The sequence below is a fragment of the Tauraco erythrolophus genome, chromosome 1 (assembly GCF_009769465.1).
Source record: "Tauraco erythrolophus isolate bTauEry1 chromosome 1, bTauEry1.pri, whole genome shotgun sequence".
In the NCBI taxonomy this organism is placed as follows: Eukaryota; Metazoa; Chordata; class Aves; order Musophagiformes; family Musophagidae; genus Tauraco; species Tauraco erythrolophus.
Window position 1 is genome coordinate 30,089,225 of NC_141465.1, and position 17,464 is coordinate 30,106,688.

The 17,464-nt window shown below is 39.8% G+C and overlaps 2 protein-coding genes across 4 annotated transcripts in view; both read right to left on the reverse strand.

Moving 5' to 3' along the window:
• LTN1 (listerin E3 ubiquitin protein ligase 1) overlaps window positions 1-12,805 on the reverse strand; it is a 30,779-nt gene extending 17,974 nt beyond the window's left edge. For 2 of the 3 annotated variants that reach the window (XM_086617577.1, XM_086617562.1), the window contains exons 1-12: window positions 12,729-12,805; window positions 11,011-11,214; window positions 10,584-10,682; window positions 9,312-9,542; window positions 8,488-8,540; window positions 7,873-8,053; window positions 7,026-7,199; window positions 5,780-5,970; window positions 4,420-4,567; window positions 3,260-4,045; window positions 2,698-2,739; window positions 1,503-1,695 (exon numbers count right to left, since the gene is read on the reverse strand). In XM_086617577.1, the coding sequence (XP_086473703.1) occupies window positions 1,503-1,695; window positions 2,698-2,739; window positions 3,260-4,045; window positions 4,420-4,567; window positions 5,780-5,970; window positions 7,026-7,199; window positions 7,873-8,053; window positions 8,488-8,540; window positions 9,312-9,542; window positions 10,584-10,682; window positions 11,011-11,214; window positions 12,729-12,770 (2,344 nt within the window). In that variant the 5' untranslated portion in view covers window positions 12,771-12,805. The remainder of the gene's footprint in view (window positions 1-1,502; window positions 1,696-2,697; window positions 2,740-3,259; window positions 4,046-4,419; window positions 4,568-5,779; window positions 5,971-7,025; window positions 7,200-7,872; window positions 8,054-8,487; window positions 8,541-9,311; window positions 9,543-10,583; window positions 10,683-11,010; window positions 11,215-12,728) is intronic. The other variant, XM_086617570.1, reaches the window with a different exon arrangement.
• Window positions 12,806-13,145: 340 nt separating this feature from the next.
• RWDD2B (RWD domain containing 2B) lies at window positions 13,146-16,723 on the reverse strand. Its single transcript, XM_009981807.2, has 4 exons — window positions 16,306-16,723; window positions 16,148-16,215; window positions 15,080-15,445; window positions 13,146-14,369 (listed from the first exon to the last, which is right to left on the reverse strand). The coding sequence occupies exons 1-4, from the start codon at window positions 16,510-16,512 to the stop codon at window positions 14,132-14,134; spliced, it is 879 nt and encodes a 292-aa protein (XP_009980109.1). The 5' UTR covers window positions 16,513-16,723; the 3' UTR covers window positions 13,146-14,131.
• Window positions 16,724-17,464: the final 741 nt, after the last annotated feature.

Consider the following 17,464-nt stretch of genomic DNA (forward strand, 5'->3'; position numbering starts at 1 on the left):
CAGCTCCTAATAACCAGTATTCCTTTTTTATTGCTGAGCACCAACCCAGCACTTACAGGGAACCCTCACAATGACCGAAGATCTCTTCTCTGAGTTTTAACAGCTCAGAGCCTACCCCATTGAATAGATGCAGTTACAGATGGGTTCTTCCCATGATATTTATTGCTTTTGAATTTCATTTGTTCTTACATCAGTTAATCACTCAGTATCACAAAACACTGTTACAGCTCCCTGAAGTTTCAGTTTTGATTACTCTGAATAACTTATCAGAAACAATCATCCTTTTAGTATTTATCCCTTTTTCCCTTTAATTCCCATCACCTGATAGGTTACTGATCTAGGAAAGGCCCTTCCATTTACTCCATGACAGTTCCCTTGAGAAACTTAGATGAGAAATGTCATAAAGAGTCTTTCTGAAAGTCCACATACTCTACTTTGGCCTAAATCACTAAGTCAAGAACCACCACAGCTCCTGGAGGTCTCTTAGACTTCATCCAACATGCATTAAAAACAGGTCACACAGCACCCAGCACAAAAAAGGCTCAGCAATACCTCTAACTCTAAAGCCAAAAAGTAAAGTCACTGGACAGTTGGCCCTAGGACACCACTGACTCACAAGCAAGCAAGCTTGTTGAACCTTCTCTGAAGAGAGGGAACAGATTTTCCTGATGCTCCTCTACATCAAAAGTTTCAGTAACAGAAATCTTACAAGGCTTTCAGGATGCACTATCTATGAACATCCACTGCAATCAACTTGCAGTTCGCACCTCTGAAACTTGAAAGCACCAGATAAACTGAAGTATGTTACCTCAGGGATCAAAACAAATGCAGAGTTTAACAAGACACAAATGAAAAGGTTACATGGAAAACATCAAGAAAGTTGAACTCCAATAGAAGTCTACATCACAGATACCACAAAATGCAAGGAAGAAATGAAATAGGATGTTATTAATAAAAAACAGATTACATATACAGTGTAAGTGCACACACACAGTTTTTAAAATATGTGAATCTAACTGAAAACCACTCAAAGCAATTCACAGGTCCCGTAACAAGGCATTACCAATGCACACATGGGTCCATAACCACTGATTTTTGATATTCTAGTTTTGAGGGTAAATTTCAGATGGTATAGTTTAAAAATCAGTATTATTTTGCAGCACATCAGCTAATAAATCAAACTTAGGCTTTCCACACTCACAAATCTGAATGTGTTCTTTAAACACTGACTTTTGTTTAGCAATGCAGACCAAAAGAATTGCAATGTTGCTGCAGCAAGTTAGTGTTCACACAATTAAACTGGATATGGTTAATTGACTCAGGTGAAAAAAAAAACCCACACCAAACAAAAACACCAAAAATAATTAAAAAAAAATACCACAGAAGAAAGACACGATGTTACAAATTAAGTATTCTGGAAGATCTCAAATTCCTTTCAACCTTGTACAAAGCACAAGCGCGGTATTTACCCTTCACAAACTCCAAGGAATCAATATGCTTACCATTTTTAATGTGTTGCGACAAGACTAAGCTCAGGAGAGTCCACCTTTCTGAAGAGGATGATTCTGATGTAGGTGCTATAGGTTTTAAACCCAGGTGACACAGATCATCTGCCAGCATTACAAGCCTTTCTCCAAGTGTATCTCCTTTCAGCCAGTCAGAGACTAAGGAAAGTTTTGTTGTGCTTGAGCATGCCTGAATCACAAGAAAATAATTCTAATAATCTTTTGAGGGTATTAATTTTTATTACTAACTAAGCATGATTCCTGCAGGTTTGACATAATAATCTTATATCATCTGTCACAAACAGTAAGTCTCTAGGCGTCTACATTTGCCACAATCCCCCTAACTTCCTTTTCGGTCAGAGACAGCTGCTTGTAGCTAGGTCAGATCTCTACTTTAGGGTGAAACAAGTCACCTTCTGAAAGCTCTTCTTTTTCCTTGTTCTCCAGCTATAGAGCCCAGGGAATGTCTACATTGGAGTCAGATTACCAGGTTGGCTGAAATAAAATCTATTTACAACATAAAAAACTATTTATAGCATCTGAATTTCTCTAAAAAGAAATGGAAGGTCACAAATTAGAAAAACATTATTTTAGTGATAAGCCATTTTAAGTTACAAAATAATAAAAATGGAGGATTCCTAAAACACACAGTATCTGTGGGGAAAGATACTATGGTCAATGCACTGGATTGCAAATAAAGTCTCATGAGCTCTTGTTCAAAAATTTGTATTACACTTGGTATTTCACCCCAGGCAATCGCTTACATGTCAGTCTCTCAATATCATGTGTGAAAAAATGTTATACTCTCTTTGCCTTGTAAGCACAATGTAAGGGTGATGATAAAAATAATCATTTAAATTATTGGTCTAATACTCAAGTCCATTCTTTCTAGCTTAGATAGCATGACCAGAAACAAAGCAGGAATCCCCTTGGCTCAAAGAGCAAATTGACCCAAAATAGAAGGGATAAAGATGCTTTTGTTTCCATATCATCATTCCATTTCTAAGACTGTCCCCAGATTTAAACGCAGTTAAAACAAACAACGCTGAAACTATTACTACAACATTTTCAAACTATAAACGTCATCACTACTTTAAAAAAGAAAGTCATTCTAATACATGTAACTCAAAGCTAACACCACAGAAATATTCAAAACTACGCAAAACAAGAACAAAGAAGTCTTTAGAGGTACCTTTTGAATTATCTGCAGAAAAATAATCCATTTCAGATCCATCTGAAAAGAAAAACAAATTTCCACAATATTTAGCAAATTCTTTGCTGAATAGGAAGCATTTAATACCACTTCAATTGTTTGTTTTACAACTTTATTTTCTGCAGCGGATGAGTAAAAGTTGCTAAATTCAGTAACAAAGTTATTGATTGTATTATTTCTGGCTTTCAAGTCTTTTTCTACAACACAGATCAATAAGGGGCTGCATTTAAGAGAAAGGCCACTGATGAATAGTACAAAAGCACACTGCATAACAAAGTAAGTAAAACCAGAGAATTTCTCATGTTACTTTATTTTTTTGTAGATTATTTGTACCATATAGGAAGGGACATATGTCATAACCTTTCACCCTAACACTATAACGTCAACATTTGCTAAATCTACCTTCCTTATGCTGAACTTAACCAAATTCATAGCATATCTTCTGTTCCACAGCCCAAGAATAAAGTGATGAACCAACCACAGCCCACAAAAAGAGTAGTCACTGTGATAAAAAAACAGGAACAAAATATGCAAGTCGTACCTTTGTTAAATCATCAAGAATTATTTTCCTTTCATTGTTACTGTTGCAACAATTAAGCACACTGTACAAAATATCAACCAGAAAATGAGTGTCTTTCCTCCAGTCTTCTTTCAGCCAAGTTATTAAATTCATATACAGAAACTGTACAGATGGACTCTCATAATAAGCTTTTATTTCATTCTGGGATTCAGCTTGAGCAGAGCTTGCATCATTTCCCTGGTCTAAAAGTACTTGAAAAACTCTGTTTGAAGAAAAAGAGTTGAGCAGGGCAGAGAGAAATTTCAAATGCTGTTCTGACTTCTGTTCATTGACATACACAATACTCAGTTCACCAAGGTTGCAGACTAAATTCTCTAAAGGTTCTTTTCTTAGAAGTGAACTATGCTGCAAGTCAGCCTGTATTTCAGAGTCACTATTTCTCACTTCTGTGAGCTTTCCATTCTCTGTGATCCTCTCAGATTCATCTTCTTCTATAAATCTGATATGTAGAGATTTTCTGTTGTTTGGTTTTGTAGCACTCTTTGGATTCTGAAGAATTTCTAGCATAGCAGATATGGCAAACAAGGATTTCTCATCAGCATTCAACGTATCAACGTGAACTACACACATTTTTAAAAGATGGTCCCAAAAATTTGACAACAGTTTCTGGAAAACTTCATCTGTGCCATCATCATTGGAGAGTTCTGCTTTAGCTTCCCAGGAGCTCAGTGTTTCTGCTATTTGATAAAATAACGGTCCATTTTGTAACCTGGGCTCCTTAAGCACAGCATCGGTAAGAGGAATTAGCTATAAAGACAAAAAAAAAATATTGAAGAGTGATCCAACCAAATGATCGTTTTACTCTTTATAACACCAGGAAATTCTATAATTTTGAAAAGCACTCCAGAAGCAATTCAGAAAGCAGCAGAATTACTCTTGCTTGAGCATTTAATAAAAATTTGCAGTGGGATGCTTTTTTTTTTAATATCATTTAAACTGTACAGTAAAAGGGACTACTTTATAGGAAGGAAAAAATTGACTAAATTCAGTAATATTACTTTTTCCGTAAAAGCTAGTGAAACTTTCAACCGAGAACTTAATCCTCACAAATATTTACATTTTTCTTTAGCTCTAAATTACTAAATGCACACGCAATGATATGAAGTTTTTCTAATAAATACCTGGTCATATATAAGCATTTGATGAATTTTTCTTTGGTCATCTTCTTCCTCTGTTTTCTGTAGTATGGCAAAGCGCAGACACTCCATAAATGCAGTTATAATTGCTGAACTTTCGGAAGGGCTGGCTGCTGCCCGTTCACTGGACAACCTATGGAAAGGCAACATGGGAGGGAGGGCATGCTCAGTCATCCACGCTTCCGAGAAACCCAGGATGTACGTACTGAATGTAACTTGGCTATGTTGCTCTTATCCAGGTAACACCAATATGGGAACATGGAATCACAGATTCATTGATAGGAGTCAGATCAAAACCAAGTCAATGCGACATACTTAAAGAGTCAAAATAATAAATCTAGGCATTTAATATAACTTAAGTTAAAACAACTTTTTCATCTAGTTTTAGCATTCATAAAAAAAAAAAAATCTATGTAAATTGAGGAAACGTATCCAGCCAAGCATACTGTCTACTGTTTCAGCTGTTTGTCAAAACTCCTTCGCAATTTTCTACATACATAATAGAAGTATAGAAAGTGTCACTTTCTGTCATTATAGAAAAAAGAAAAAAATAAAACAAAAAAAAACACCAAAAGGCAGTTTCTCCATAGCCAGTTTGAGTCTGAACAACTGTGATTTGTTTGCTTTTTAATGAAAATTAGACCACACGAATTACCACAGAAATATTACAACCATTTTACAACTTGGAATTGACTTTTGTTTAAATAAGGTACATTTTAGTCTTTCCTAAAACAACTTCTATACGCTTTTGAGTACACAATGAACATGCACCTATTTAAATCAGATTTGATAGAAAGTTGGTTTTGATGTATTTTAAAGGCAAAAAACGATAACAGTTTCAATCCTTTAAAAATCAGTATCACAAGAATTAAAGTTCCTGCACATAGGAAATTTCACAATCACAAGGCTAATCCCCAATAACCTTTGTAATAACTAAGAAGAAGAGCCTGATATCTTCAAAGCCACTCTTAATTTTAAATTAATTTCCCATTTTAAAACTTCTCATGGAATAAATACGAAGCTTTGACAAGGAAAGGTAAAAATGCTTTCGGTAAGGAAGACATAATAAAATCAAAAAGAAGGCTGAAGGTTTAAGAAGACATTGACAGCCACAAAAGACGGTCTCTAGTTTCGGACACCTAAAAATATTTTAAAAACATGACTTTGAAATATCATAGTGAAAACAGTCTTTTCTGAAATAAACAGTCAATACATATTTAAATATCCTCAAGCCAAATGATATATGTTACTTATCTTTAAATGCCTAAAGAAGATTAGTTCTCTTATTTCCAAACATAAAGAGACTGACTTCAAATAAATAAATAAATAAACTTATGATTCATACCCTTGAATTATAGAGCTGAAAAAAGTTCTGAAATATTCCAGCTTTGGTTCTGCAATGCCAGGAGGTATCTTGCTAATGAACGGCAAGAGATTTGGATATATAATGGTAGCTAGTCCTCGTCCACCTTCTCGGAGCACTGTCCATAGCTTTGGCAGAACTCCCTTTTTGGCATTTACATGACTCCAGCAGTCCTACAGAAAGAAATACACTTACTGGAACTTAAATGAGAATACGTTGCCTTGGAAGAACTCCCAAGCTAGACATCTAATCTACCTCCACAGGTTGTAGCTGAAACAAGTTATGGTAAAAATTAAATTCACTTGCTAGTATTTTTAAAAATCACTTTCTCCCTATTTCAGCTTGTGAATTTAAGAAGTTAACATGATAAAATTGTTTCTGTATTGCTTAAAATCAACAGACCATCCTTGGTAGCAAACTGCAATTAAAGGCTTCTCTTTAATAATGCTTTAAGGTTGCTCCATTAAAATCATTATTGTAACTGGTCCTGTATTTAATTCTGAGTTCTTATTATGAAGAATAAGCAACGATTTTAAAATCCTAACCTTAGAAGCATCACTAAATACAAAACTTCCCTCAAAAATCCGCTGATGGTTACAAAATACCTTGGCACTTTACTCCTACAGTTCTTTGTCATCTGATCTGATTTATCATAGAACCAGATATCTATATTTATAGAAAGCTGAATAAGGATTCCATACACCCCCCTATAAATTGTTACAGTTTATACTGCCAGTTACAAAAGTGATCTGCAGCATTAAATCCTTAAAACATCCCAGTCTATGGAAACACCACTCATCCTGCTAATAAATTCAAAGCTGGTATTTCAGTTAAATTTTTTTTTTTAAAAAAAAGGAAGAAACATTATAGAACAAATTAGAAGGGGAAACAAACAAGCCAAAAATACACTGCAGGTCATTTTTGTAATCATCTTTAACCAAGAAAAAGGTTTTAAGTATTTTTTACTGAGCAGTAACTATATTTAATCAAAAGGGTTCAGGTTAATTTAATTAAACTTATAAAACAATTCTTGATTTTCAGACATGCTGGACACAACACATTTGAAAGTTACACTGAAACCTTAAGGAGGAAGGAGCATGTAGCATTGATCAGTTCACGTTATTAATCATAAAGAAAATCCAGTCAAGCTGTTCTTCCTAATTCTACACAGAGAACAATGGCACTTGGTGAAAAGTTAAACATCTGCCTCTTGGTTTTCCCATATTACCTCAATAGTGGCAATTGCATAAAGTACAGCTTCCCAAAGAGCAGGACACACCACTGCATCGCTGTCGTCAATGCTCAGAAGAATGGCAGGACAAACTCTTGGTGCTTCAGTTTTCACCAGCTCAGGCAAGTATTGGCAAAAAGCAGAAGCCAGCTCAAAGAAAGCTGAGCGAACCTGACACAGGCCGCAGAAAAATAAAATTTTAGTCAAATGACAACACCTTGTCACTACAAGTCATTCATACCATTCTTTTTAAAGTCACCATAACTTACAACACATAGTCCTCGTATTTTATCACATCAGCAAAGGCTTAAATATCATTAACAATAAATAAAAATACATGCACTATTTGATAAGCCTGTTTAATATTTTAAAGTAATTTGTTTAGTAATAGAATTCTTATCAAAAATTTTATTTTAATATATTTCTCAAAAGGCATGTTTTCCCAAAAGCATCTTAAAACTTTTTAACAAAATACTACCAGAATCAATTCATCACTCTATGCACTATTGGTCTTAGCACACCAAAGGCCAATAAAATGGTTTAAAAAAAATGAAAATCCAAAAGCACTAAGAACACTTGCAGTAGGTTGACAAAGTGTATCTTTAACATGAATTTGAAATGAGGGTAGATTGCCAAGACAACAATGGTGACACAGAAATAACAAATCAGCCTATTGGGCAAATTTTACAGCAATATTGTCTATTTAAGGCCTAGAAATTGGAAGGCTGTTTCAGCCATAATTCAGCAAAGTATAAAGTTCATTCTTGTAGAACACAAGTAATTAATATTTGTTCAGGTTCAGTGTACAAAACCAATCAAAATAAAGAAGAAATAAAAAAGTCACCTGTGGTATGCTGTGCTTGCTGTATTTCCAAAATTTGTTTTGGGACAGAAGTGACATTAACTTTTCCTCCAATGAATGCATCTCTTTCTTTGGCAACATGCTAAGCAACTTTTTTAAAGCTAACAAGGAACAGGTCAGAATCCGGAAAAATTTGGCTTCCCTTTCTTCCTCTGGTACAGTTCTCAGAAAACAAAACAAATCAAAGTGAACGACAAATACATCAGTAGACTTCATCAAGCTCTTCTAAACAGTTTAACTAAACTGTCTTTGTTTTTCTGTTTTTCTTTTGATCTCAGATGCCAGTAATGTAAATATGTAAACTTTCCATAGATTCTTAAAGCTACCAAATTAAAGTGTTAGAAAAAGAGAGAGCTTCAAGCCATCTCATCTTCCAGCTAATCAAAAATGCTACTCCTAAAACAGCTGAAACAAGAATTAGACGACCGGTAACACTTTCAAAAGCATTTATACTTTAGTCCCAAAGAAAGTTGCTGGGATCTGGCCTCAAATAACTATTCTGTCTCTTGAAACAAAACTAAATCCTCTACCCCCAGGGACAGAGAACCCAGTAGAGACCAAGACTTAAGCCATATACATTAAAGCAGGCTAACATACTGGGGATCACTGAGTGTATCAGGTGTTTCTTTCAGAAGGTGATCTTGAAGTACCTAGGGGGAAAAAAAAACCAAAATATATACACAATAACGTAATTCACACATAAATGCATGAATAATATAGTCTATACATTATTCAGAAACAGCTCTAGAATAAAACTTCATAGCCTCCGAGTCAAGTCTTTTAAACACATTTTAGACATGCTGGAGAACAAGAACATAATTTAATTGACTCTTTCTGAACACAGGAGCTGCGGTATCATTTGAATCATGACTTCATAATACTTTGTATGTTGCTGTCCTATGACAACAGGCTTCTGGTAAAAAGAGGCCAAACTGAGACAAATCAAAATGGTTAAGTTTGCATACGACGGGCCAGCAATGAGAAGTTTCACCTTTTTAAATTCAGTTTCGTACATGACTGGCAGAAAAGCATTAACTTTGGTCAGAACTAAACTTGCAGAGGCTCTCTGAAATACTGCTCAGCATTCTTTAATCCCTTACCACTGCAGCTAAACTACTCCGGCATCATTATTCCGCCCGTCAGCAACACTACGCAATGACTGAGCATCATTACATAGACACGCAGGCAAGAAAATTCACTTCATGTTAATTCTTCTGCTTCCTGTCATTGTGACCACAAGTCAAAAAAATAGAGGACGTGTCTTTGCCTCAGTCTTCTCTTCACATTAGCATGAGTGTTTCAGGTGATAAAGACATTTAACCATGAAGAATAAACGGGGGCAGGATGAGTTTTGAACTTGTGATAGAAGTCGACATAAACTTAACACAAAGTCTCAAAGAAGTACATAAATATAAACTCACATTAAGAATTTCATCTTTACAGAATGCTAAGGCTTCAGGTTGTTTGCTTGAAGGAAAAGCTTTTTCAAAAGCTAGTTCTGCAGCAGAAGCAGCAGGGGAGTAAGTGTCACATTGAGCAATCAGCCAGTATCCCATGATACTTTTTAAGTAAGGAGCCAAGTGTTTCTTCACTTTAAGAATCAGTTGCTCAAAAGATTGCTGAGTTGCTTCTCGAACACGGCGATCATGATCCTGTTAAAGAAAAAAAAGAAGGAAAAATAAAGAGAAAGGTTTATTGTTTTAAGAAATGTACCTTTGATGATGGGTACTTCAAAGCAGAAGTGATAACAAAAAAAAAAGCTGTCTCTCAGTTCAGCCATTTTTGCAATGAATTGGGCTATATAGATTTGAAAACATGCAACAACAATGACAAAAAAAAGTCTTGGTATCCTTAGATAAGGGGAGAGTCCTAACTTAGCAGCATTGTATTCCTGATGTGTTGTACATTCAAAATTGTAACCTCCTCCCTAACTAGTTTCTATTTTCATTTTATACAAACATTTAACAGAAAGACAAGAGGCAAGAGAAACAGGAAGCCTTGAAGACACTTTTTAGATTAGAACAACCATAAGCCTATGCAAACTGTGCATCTTTATCCATTATTTGTGTACGAATTGACAACATCATGACTTTCTATGCTCTTGGCTCCTGAAACAAATACTAGGAGTTGCTCTAACAGATCAAAATAGTGATTCATTTTGTCCAATGTCACATTTCCAACACTAGTCAGTCAAGGTAGTTTGGAGATGTATTAAATATATCAGAAAATAAAGGATTATCTGGCTACGCATGGTCTTTTCATGTTTGTGAGATTTTTGTGGTTGTTTTTTTTGGGGGTTGTTTGTTAATATTAAATCTGGTCAGATATTAGTCCTAGATCAAAAAGACTTACAATTATGTTAACTGAATAGTACATTCTCTTTAGCTGTTCTGGAATCTAAATAAAAGAACTTTTCATGAGAAGTATCTTGTCATCTTTTTAACATCAAGGTCTAACAAACAGCTATCTCCATCCACCAAGCACAGCCCTGGCATCAATAGTTCAAGATTCCACTCACTGCCAATACTGAAACATCTCCACAATAAAGAACACCACTTTCCTTCAACTTCATATTTTATCTAGGACAAGTCAATAATTCCAACAAAGTTAAGATATATCAATAAAGACTGCCTTGGGGGTTTTCCACAGGAAGCACACAGAGAAGTTTTTAGTTTAGATATTTTAATACTTACTAGAGAGATTTTACAATAAATTCTTGGCCAGTAAGGAAGGACACCTTTAACGACTTCTGCTTCTCTTTCCTTGCACATTGTCCCAAATTCTTGCATAGCCTAAAATCAAGATATCAAAAGCATGATTTAAGAAGTCAGATAGACATGTTCTGTAATTTACCAGTTTCTACCAATCACTGCAACTCCCTTTTAAAAAAAAAAAATAATCAATTAATTTCTTGCAAGTGAGCATCTGCAGAGTTAATTTTATGAATGGTCCGTGAGCGTTTTATACGGACTCCAAGATACCTTCTGGATTACAGTTCTATCAAATTGAACAATGAGAAACTAGTATTAGCTGCCTTGATATATTCCTCTCTAATCCTTAAGAAAAAGGTACTGTTTCTAATTGAAAAAAAACCATATATGAGACAAAGGATACACCTACTTTTAATTTTGTTGTGATATCCCTTTTTGAAAGTTTTCGCAACACCATTCGAAAATCAGCATCCACAAGACTGTCTATTTCCTCTGCTCCTTGAACTGCAGGAACATACCCCAGATCACTCTGAGATGTTCCAAAGCCAATAAACCCAGGCACTGTTCCACGTTCTTTGGCGAGGAGCTCTGCAGCTCGGCCACTGCTAGAAGGCTAGCAAAAAACAGGGACAGAAGTCAGTTATCTATTTCAGTCATTTTATTTTATTTTATATGCATTTGAAATAACAGTCCTATTTATATTGTATAATTCACCTTCTATTTAAAACAAAGTCTCACAAAAAAAGGCCACCTAGGCTTTAAACATTGAAGTTTGACCCAGAAAATTATTTTTCTCTTTAGAATCAGCATTGCCTTCTCTCATAGTGATTTTAATAGATGAATACACATGGAAAACTGTATTGTTTTTATACACATATAAAAAGTATAACAGAAAAGTCCTTCTGTAAGTGAACAATTCATTAAGAAACCATTTACCCTCCTTCACTACTTCTGCTTTTACTAGTTCTCATGTTATGGACCAATATAGCTCCCAAGGAATGCTCTTCATATCATTGGGAAAAATAAGAACACACACAAAACAAAGGATGCTACCAACAGCAAAGGGGCCAAGAAGGATTTAGAGGAATGGAGCAAAAGGGTACATACATAACACAGTATAATACTATTCCATTAGTATTACAGTGAGTGTTTTGGAGTTTAGCCTCTCTTCTAGCTTGCCTCAGTTAAGTCAACACCTTGCTCATCGTATCTGTGGCTCATGTTTATGTCAACCACACTCTTTTGAAAAGAATGTTCTCTGTAACACCTAATAGTCCAAATATCTTTTATTTTCTAATGAGAGCTGCCATTTTGTGAGTTTGTTTGGGTTTTTTTTTTCCCAAGTAACCACAATTTGCTGAAGTTCATGGTACGTTTCTGATTTTCCTGAGGTACGTAAGCCACGTTTCACCTCAATATTGTATCAACAGATTAATTTTTTCTGCATGCGACACCTCAACTATAAGGACACGCTTCTTTGTGCTCCCTAGTCTTGTCTAAATACGTGAGAGGGAGAAAGCCCGTAGAAATTGCATAACCTGAACACAATGCTTTAGCCACGACTCTCCCACTCTGAGCGAGTGCCACAGGACAGATGTGGCACCGCGTCAGGCCCGGTGGCTGGACGGACAGCCCACGGCAGGCACACGCTAGGACTCTCCAGGGCAAACGACACCAGCCGTACCCGCCGGCACCTCGCTGAACTTGCACCCGCCGCGATTCTGCAGTTACACCCCGCTACCCTTGCCCCTCGCTGGAAACCGCACGCCACGGGAAGCTGCAGCCACACGCTGTATTTAGGGCGCCGGCTCCGGCCGACAGTCGCCCCCGAAGCCCGGCGACGGCCCAGCCACGGCAACCGGGCCCGCAGGCAGCGCCGCCTCCCAGCGGGGGACTAGGAGGGGGACTGGCCGCCTACAGCCCCCTTCCCGAAGAACCGGGAGGGACAGGGCGGCCTTAACCCGCCCGCCGGTGCCGGAAGCCCCAGCCCAGAGGCCCGGACCTCACCGCCCTCCCCGCCAGGCCCCCGCTGAGGCGGGGCGGGATGGGACAGGACGGGCCCGCCGGCGGCCGCACGGGACCCGGGGCCCCCGGGCGCGACGGCCCCCGCCCCGAGGGCCCACTCACCCGCAGGTTGCCCTTAGTTCGCTGCTTGTTCTTGCCCCCCATAGCGGCGGCGGCAGCGGGACGCACCGGCCGGGAGGGAAGAGGCGCGCGGCTGGGGCGGGGCACGGCGGCACTTCCGGGGGGCGGGGCCAGGCGCGCGGCGCCCGGACCGAGAGCGCTGTCCGTCGGTCCCGCGGCCGCGCCGGGAGTGCCGGCACCGGGGGCGCGGCGGGGAGACACGGCACGCGCGGGCCCTCTTCCTCGGGGCGCGGCGGTGGAAGGTGACCCGGCGCTGGCAGGAAGATGGCAAACAGCTTCCATAATCGCCGGCGCGCCGTTGTGTCCCACGTGGAATGGAACGTGGATGCGGTCTCGTGGAAACAGCCTTAAACCTTGCACCTGTCAACAGAGCACGAAAGCGCGGAGATTTCAGACGTCTCGTGGGGCCTTTATTAAGCCGCCGTGTTCTTGTACGCTTACAAGGATTTAGGATTTAGGATTTGGCAAAGTTTCACATAGAGGCTGATCTGCGCTTGTCGGATGCAATCACTGCAAAGTATCGCAACAAAAAGTGTCCAGGTCCGCACCAGAGACCTGAGCGTCAGGAATTTCCCCAGATCGACACTGAAATATTTAATTGACATCAGAAGCAATCAATGTCTGCTTTTTGCGTGATTTAGACGCAGAATCCATAAGTGAATAAACAAACGAACATTCGTCGGAACAGCTTCGTTGAAACCGGACTCAGAAGCACACGCGGCGCAACGCAGCACTTGACATCAGCGGACTGCAAACTTGTGAACTCGGCAGGGTATGGATCGTTGTACTGGTTTGGAGGGTACTGTGAGGGAGCTCAGTCCTTGGCAAGCTTCTGCTTTTACAGGAGGAAACAGACTACACTCCTCAGCTACAGATGTAGCCATTTCAATAAAACATTAATCCCATGGCTTAATATACTTAATCCCATGGCTTAATATACTTCCAGGTAGAAAGCAGAAGGAAAGATTGTTACAAAAAAGTCTTCATGTAGTGTATCTATACAGTAACAAATAATGTAAACATCACATTTCCTTTCCTGAGATAGCCACACTTCATTTTTGCCTCTCCTTATTCATGTATTCATTCACCATAATTCCAGCTATTCATCCATCTGTAAGTCTGTAACTGCCAGTAGGTTATCAAACATATTTTCTTTCATTGTAATTAGGTATGTGCTCTAAGCATCCTTAAAACCAGAAAGTGTAATAAAGCATTCATTTAGTCATTTTTCATTATTCAGGACTTCACTGAAGACTGAGTTCATCACATAAACCACAAATTATTAATTCTCTCTCTGATCAACTGTTGCAGAGCAGCTACGGAACCTGTCAGGAGGATTAACTTACAAATATAGGCACTTGGACCTGTGGTGATCTTCCACCCCTTCAATGTCCCTCAACCCCAAAGTACATTTGAAAAATGTCAGCACATCCTTTTTCTTCTAAAAAACGATATAGCTGCCCCAAATCCATATGATTTCCTCTGGCACCATGTGCATCAAAACATTTTTCTTCCAAAGTGGAGAACTTTCTTTGTTTCTGAACCTCAGCCTGTCCTCCACCTTCCAAAGAAACATCTTCTCTGTGCCGAATGAGAATTCTTTTCCACGTTAATCTTCTTACTCTGAAAGCAATTGGAGAAATATGAATCTATCTATAAAATAAAGACTGTTTCAGAAAATACTATGAAAGAACTACTAAGACATAAGTCAATAAATTCCATTTGTACATATATCTTGAAAAAGATAATGGTTCCCTAGCTGGTCATAGAAATACTATTCACATGCAAACACTCTCATAAGCAGGAGCTTGTGTCTTTATATCTCACCTGGATTCAAAAACCTTTTTGTTATTCCTCACAAAATAATTGATGAAGATGTGGTTTCAATTTCAGTGCTCACTTCTGCCTTGCCTGTGCTAAGAGTTCTCATATTCCCACACTCTCTTAGCTCTTATATTCACACAGCAACGTCCATTTAGTCTGCATCACCCAGAAATATAAATGATGGGAGCAGAATAAAACAGCAATGTAAAGAGATATAACAACCTACGTGTCTAACACGAGGGGTACTGACGTCCATCACCGTACAACTGAAATATGGAGGAAGGTAAAACAGAAATAAGCGTGCACCGTGCAGCACTAGTAGCTTTGATTGCTGTAACCAACAGTACAGTGGATGTTTAGAATTGTAAATACATTATGATAAACATAAATACTTTACAGATTTTAGAGGTTGGAAGGTGGTTGGATTTCCCACCTTCTGGCCACATATATAACATGAAAAATGTAATATTCTAACTACCAATGGCATTTAAGTACAAACAAAAACTAACCTTGACCAGAACTCTTCACAGCTACTTTGTAGACCTTCTACACAAACAACACCTGGTTTCCCTGGCATGCAAAACCCTGACAGAGAGAGCTCCTTGGCCCAGTCAATAATATTCTTTCTTTTTTGCTTGTTGTAAATGTGATGGCTATAGATCCACAATCGAGTGAACGTGATGTCTTCTGACTGCACGGCATTTGATGTTGTCACTGAGGAAGACGACAGCTCTTTGTCAATGTATGCAGCTGCATGGTCTTTAACCCATTCCCTTGCACTCAACATGCAGGGCTCACCACTGCAGTTTTGCATCAAATATGTTTTTAGATCAGAGTTCAGACGAATCTGCTGAGAGCGGCTTAATAATGATGACCTAAAGGAAAATAAAAATACAAATGCAGCTTTAAGACGCTTACAATTTAACATGTTTTTTTCAAACAGTTTTACTTCAAGCTGCAAAAAAAAACAGGCCATATTTAGATGGTATGTACTTGCTATTGATATTTAAATCATATTATCTACAAAAAGGTTTTAATTACTATGTAATTGATGTGCTAACTCTTGAGTTCACGTATAGTACTACTAATATGTAAATGAAAATCAAGAGAAAGGTACTTGAAAAGTAAGTAAGGTGGCTGAACTAATTTCCAGTAACATGCAACTCTACTTCTTTAAACAGAAATATTCCAGTAAAAAAGAACAGAAGCCTGGAAGTAACAAGGAAAGAATAAGACCATTGAATAACTTTTCACTCCTTTAGTTAGTGTTAAGCCTTGTCGAAATGGACAACAGTCTCTCTTCTTGAGCATCAGACCTACGGACAGTATCTACGTGTAACTCCTCTGTACAGAAGATGGCACTCCTCCACGCTTATCCCATTTTTCCTCACTTATTTGCTGAGGACACCAGAGAAATCATAACCTCATAGACTTGTTTTTCTTCCACATTGTCGTCCATCTGGCTTAATCTGACCGTGACCTATCAAAAAAGGACTGCTTTTTACTATTATAACTGTATTTATGTAGTACATCATAGCTTCCACATGTTTTTACTAGCTGTACTTTTAATGTCATACCTCACAGTAATTTCTGGTAGAACAGCTGGATATTTAAGTGGTAAAGCACAGGCCATAGAGAATTCCACCTAAAAACAAATGAGCAGATGTTGAGTTCAAGTAAGCCCTAAAATTTCACAAAATAAAAATTAAAAAAAAAAAAAAGGTGTTTACAATACCATAGAGGCATTAGAGCCCTCTGGCTTTACATTCAGTATGAACTGAACTTTTGAAGATGGCATCTCTGCAGACTCGTTTTCAACATAGTGTTTCAGTTCTGCTACAGCCAGCTGGTCAGTCACAATGAACTCTTCCTCGTAAGGAAACATGCTAGAGAGTAAATCTAACTCTGAAATTTGTATCTCAGCTTCTTCTCGGTTAGTCATTTCTGCTGTTCCCTAAGCAAAGAAGAAATTAGGTGAGAAAAACAGGGCTTGAATACGGGACAAAGTTCATTAACTACCCTCACATAAACCATGTTAATCCTTATATCCAAGCCCATCAAAACTAGCTCGTACACGTTGGGGAGTTGGGGGCACGAAGACGCTCTGTGACAGCCCCTGAGGTTTCCAGTGACCTGAGCTGGGGCGGGATGCCGTGCTGTGCCACCGAACAAATTTCTCTCTCAGAGGGCCGCATACCTCGGGCGCAGCCGCCTCTGGCGCCGCGGAGGTGGACATGAGCCCTCCTGGGGAGCCCTGCCGCCAGCCCGACACGGGACGGCCCCCGGTCCCGGCCGCCCACCGGCGGGAGGCAGGCCCGCGCGTGCGCCGACACGTCCTCATCCTCATCCTCATCGTCATCCTCACTCCCCTCCCCTCCCCTCCCCCTCACCGCCACCCCCCGGCCGCGCCCTCACGGCCCCACAATGCAACGCGCCGGAAGCGCGCATGGCGGCCGGTGACCGTCGCCCAGCTGCCTGGGGATGAGGTGAAGTTGCCGGGCTGCCTCGAGACGGAGCCATGCGCCGACAAGCTGCTCGCCCCGCGGCACTGGCAGGTGAGGGACGGAAGCCCCCCGGCCTTGCCGTCGCGCTCCTCCTACTGCGGCCGCCCTCCTTCCCCCGGTCCCGGGACTCACTCTTGCGGCGCCCCGTAGCCTCCTCCGCGACGCTCGTCTTTCCCTATTGGCTGCGGAGCCTGTCAGTGACGGCGCCGTGGGCGGGCTCGGACCAATCGGAAGCGGGCGGGGCGGGGCGGCGCGGTGCGCGGCGGTGGCGGCGGCGGGGCGAGCGTGCGCGGCGAGGCCGCGGCGGGGCCGGGGAACGCGTGGGCGGCGCGGCCGGGCCCGGCCCGGCCCGACCCGACCGACCCGACCCGCGGGACGGGGTGAGTGCGG

What these genes read in the sequence shown, in the direction of transcription:
- RWDD2B (XM_009981807.2), bottom strand. Translation starts at nt 16,512, where the DNA reads ATGACTAACCGAGAAGAAGCTGAGATACAAATTTCAGAGTTAGATTTA. An exon ending in CTACCAGAAATTACTGTGAG is followed by an intron (nt 15,446 to 16,147) that starts GTATGACATTAA and finishes ATTTTCCTTTAG; the next exon opens with GTCATCATTATTAAGCCGCT. An exon ending in TGTGAAGAGTTCTGGTCAAG is followed by an intron (nt 14,370 to 15,079) that starts GTTAGTTTTTGT and finishes AATTGCTTTCAG; the next exon opens with AGTAAGAAGATTAACGTGGA.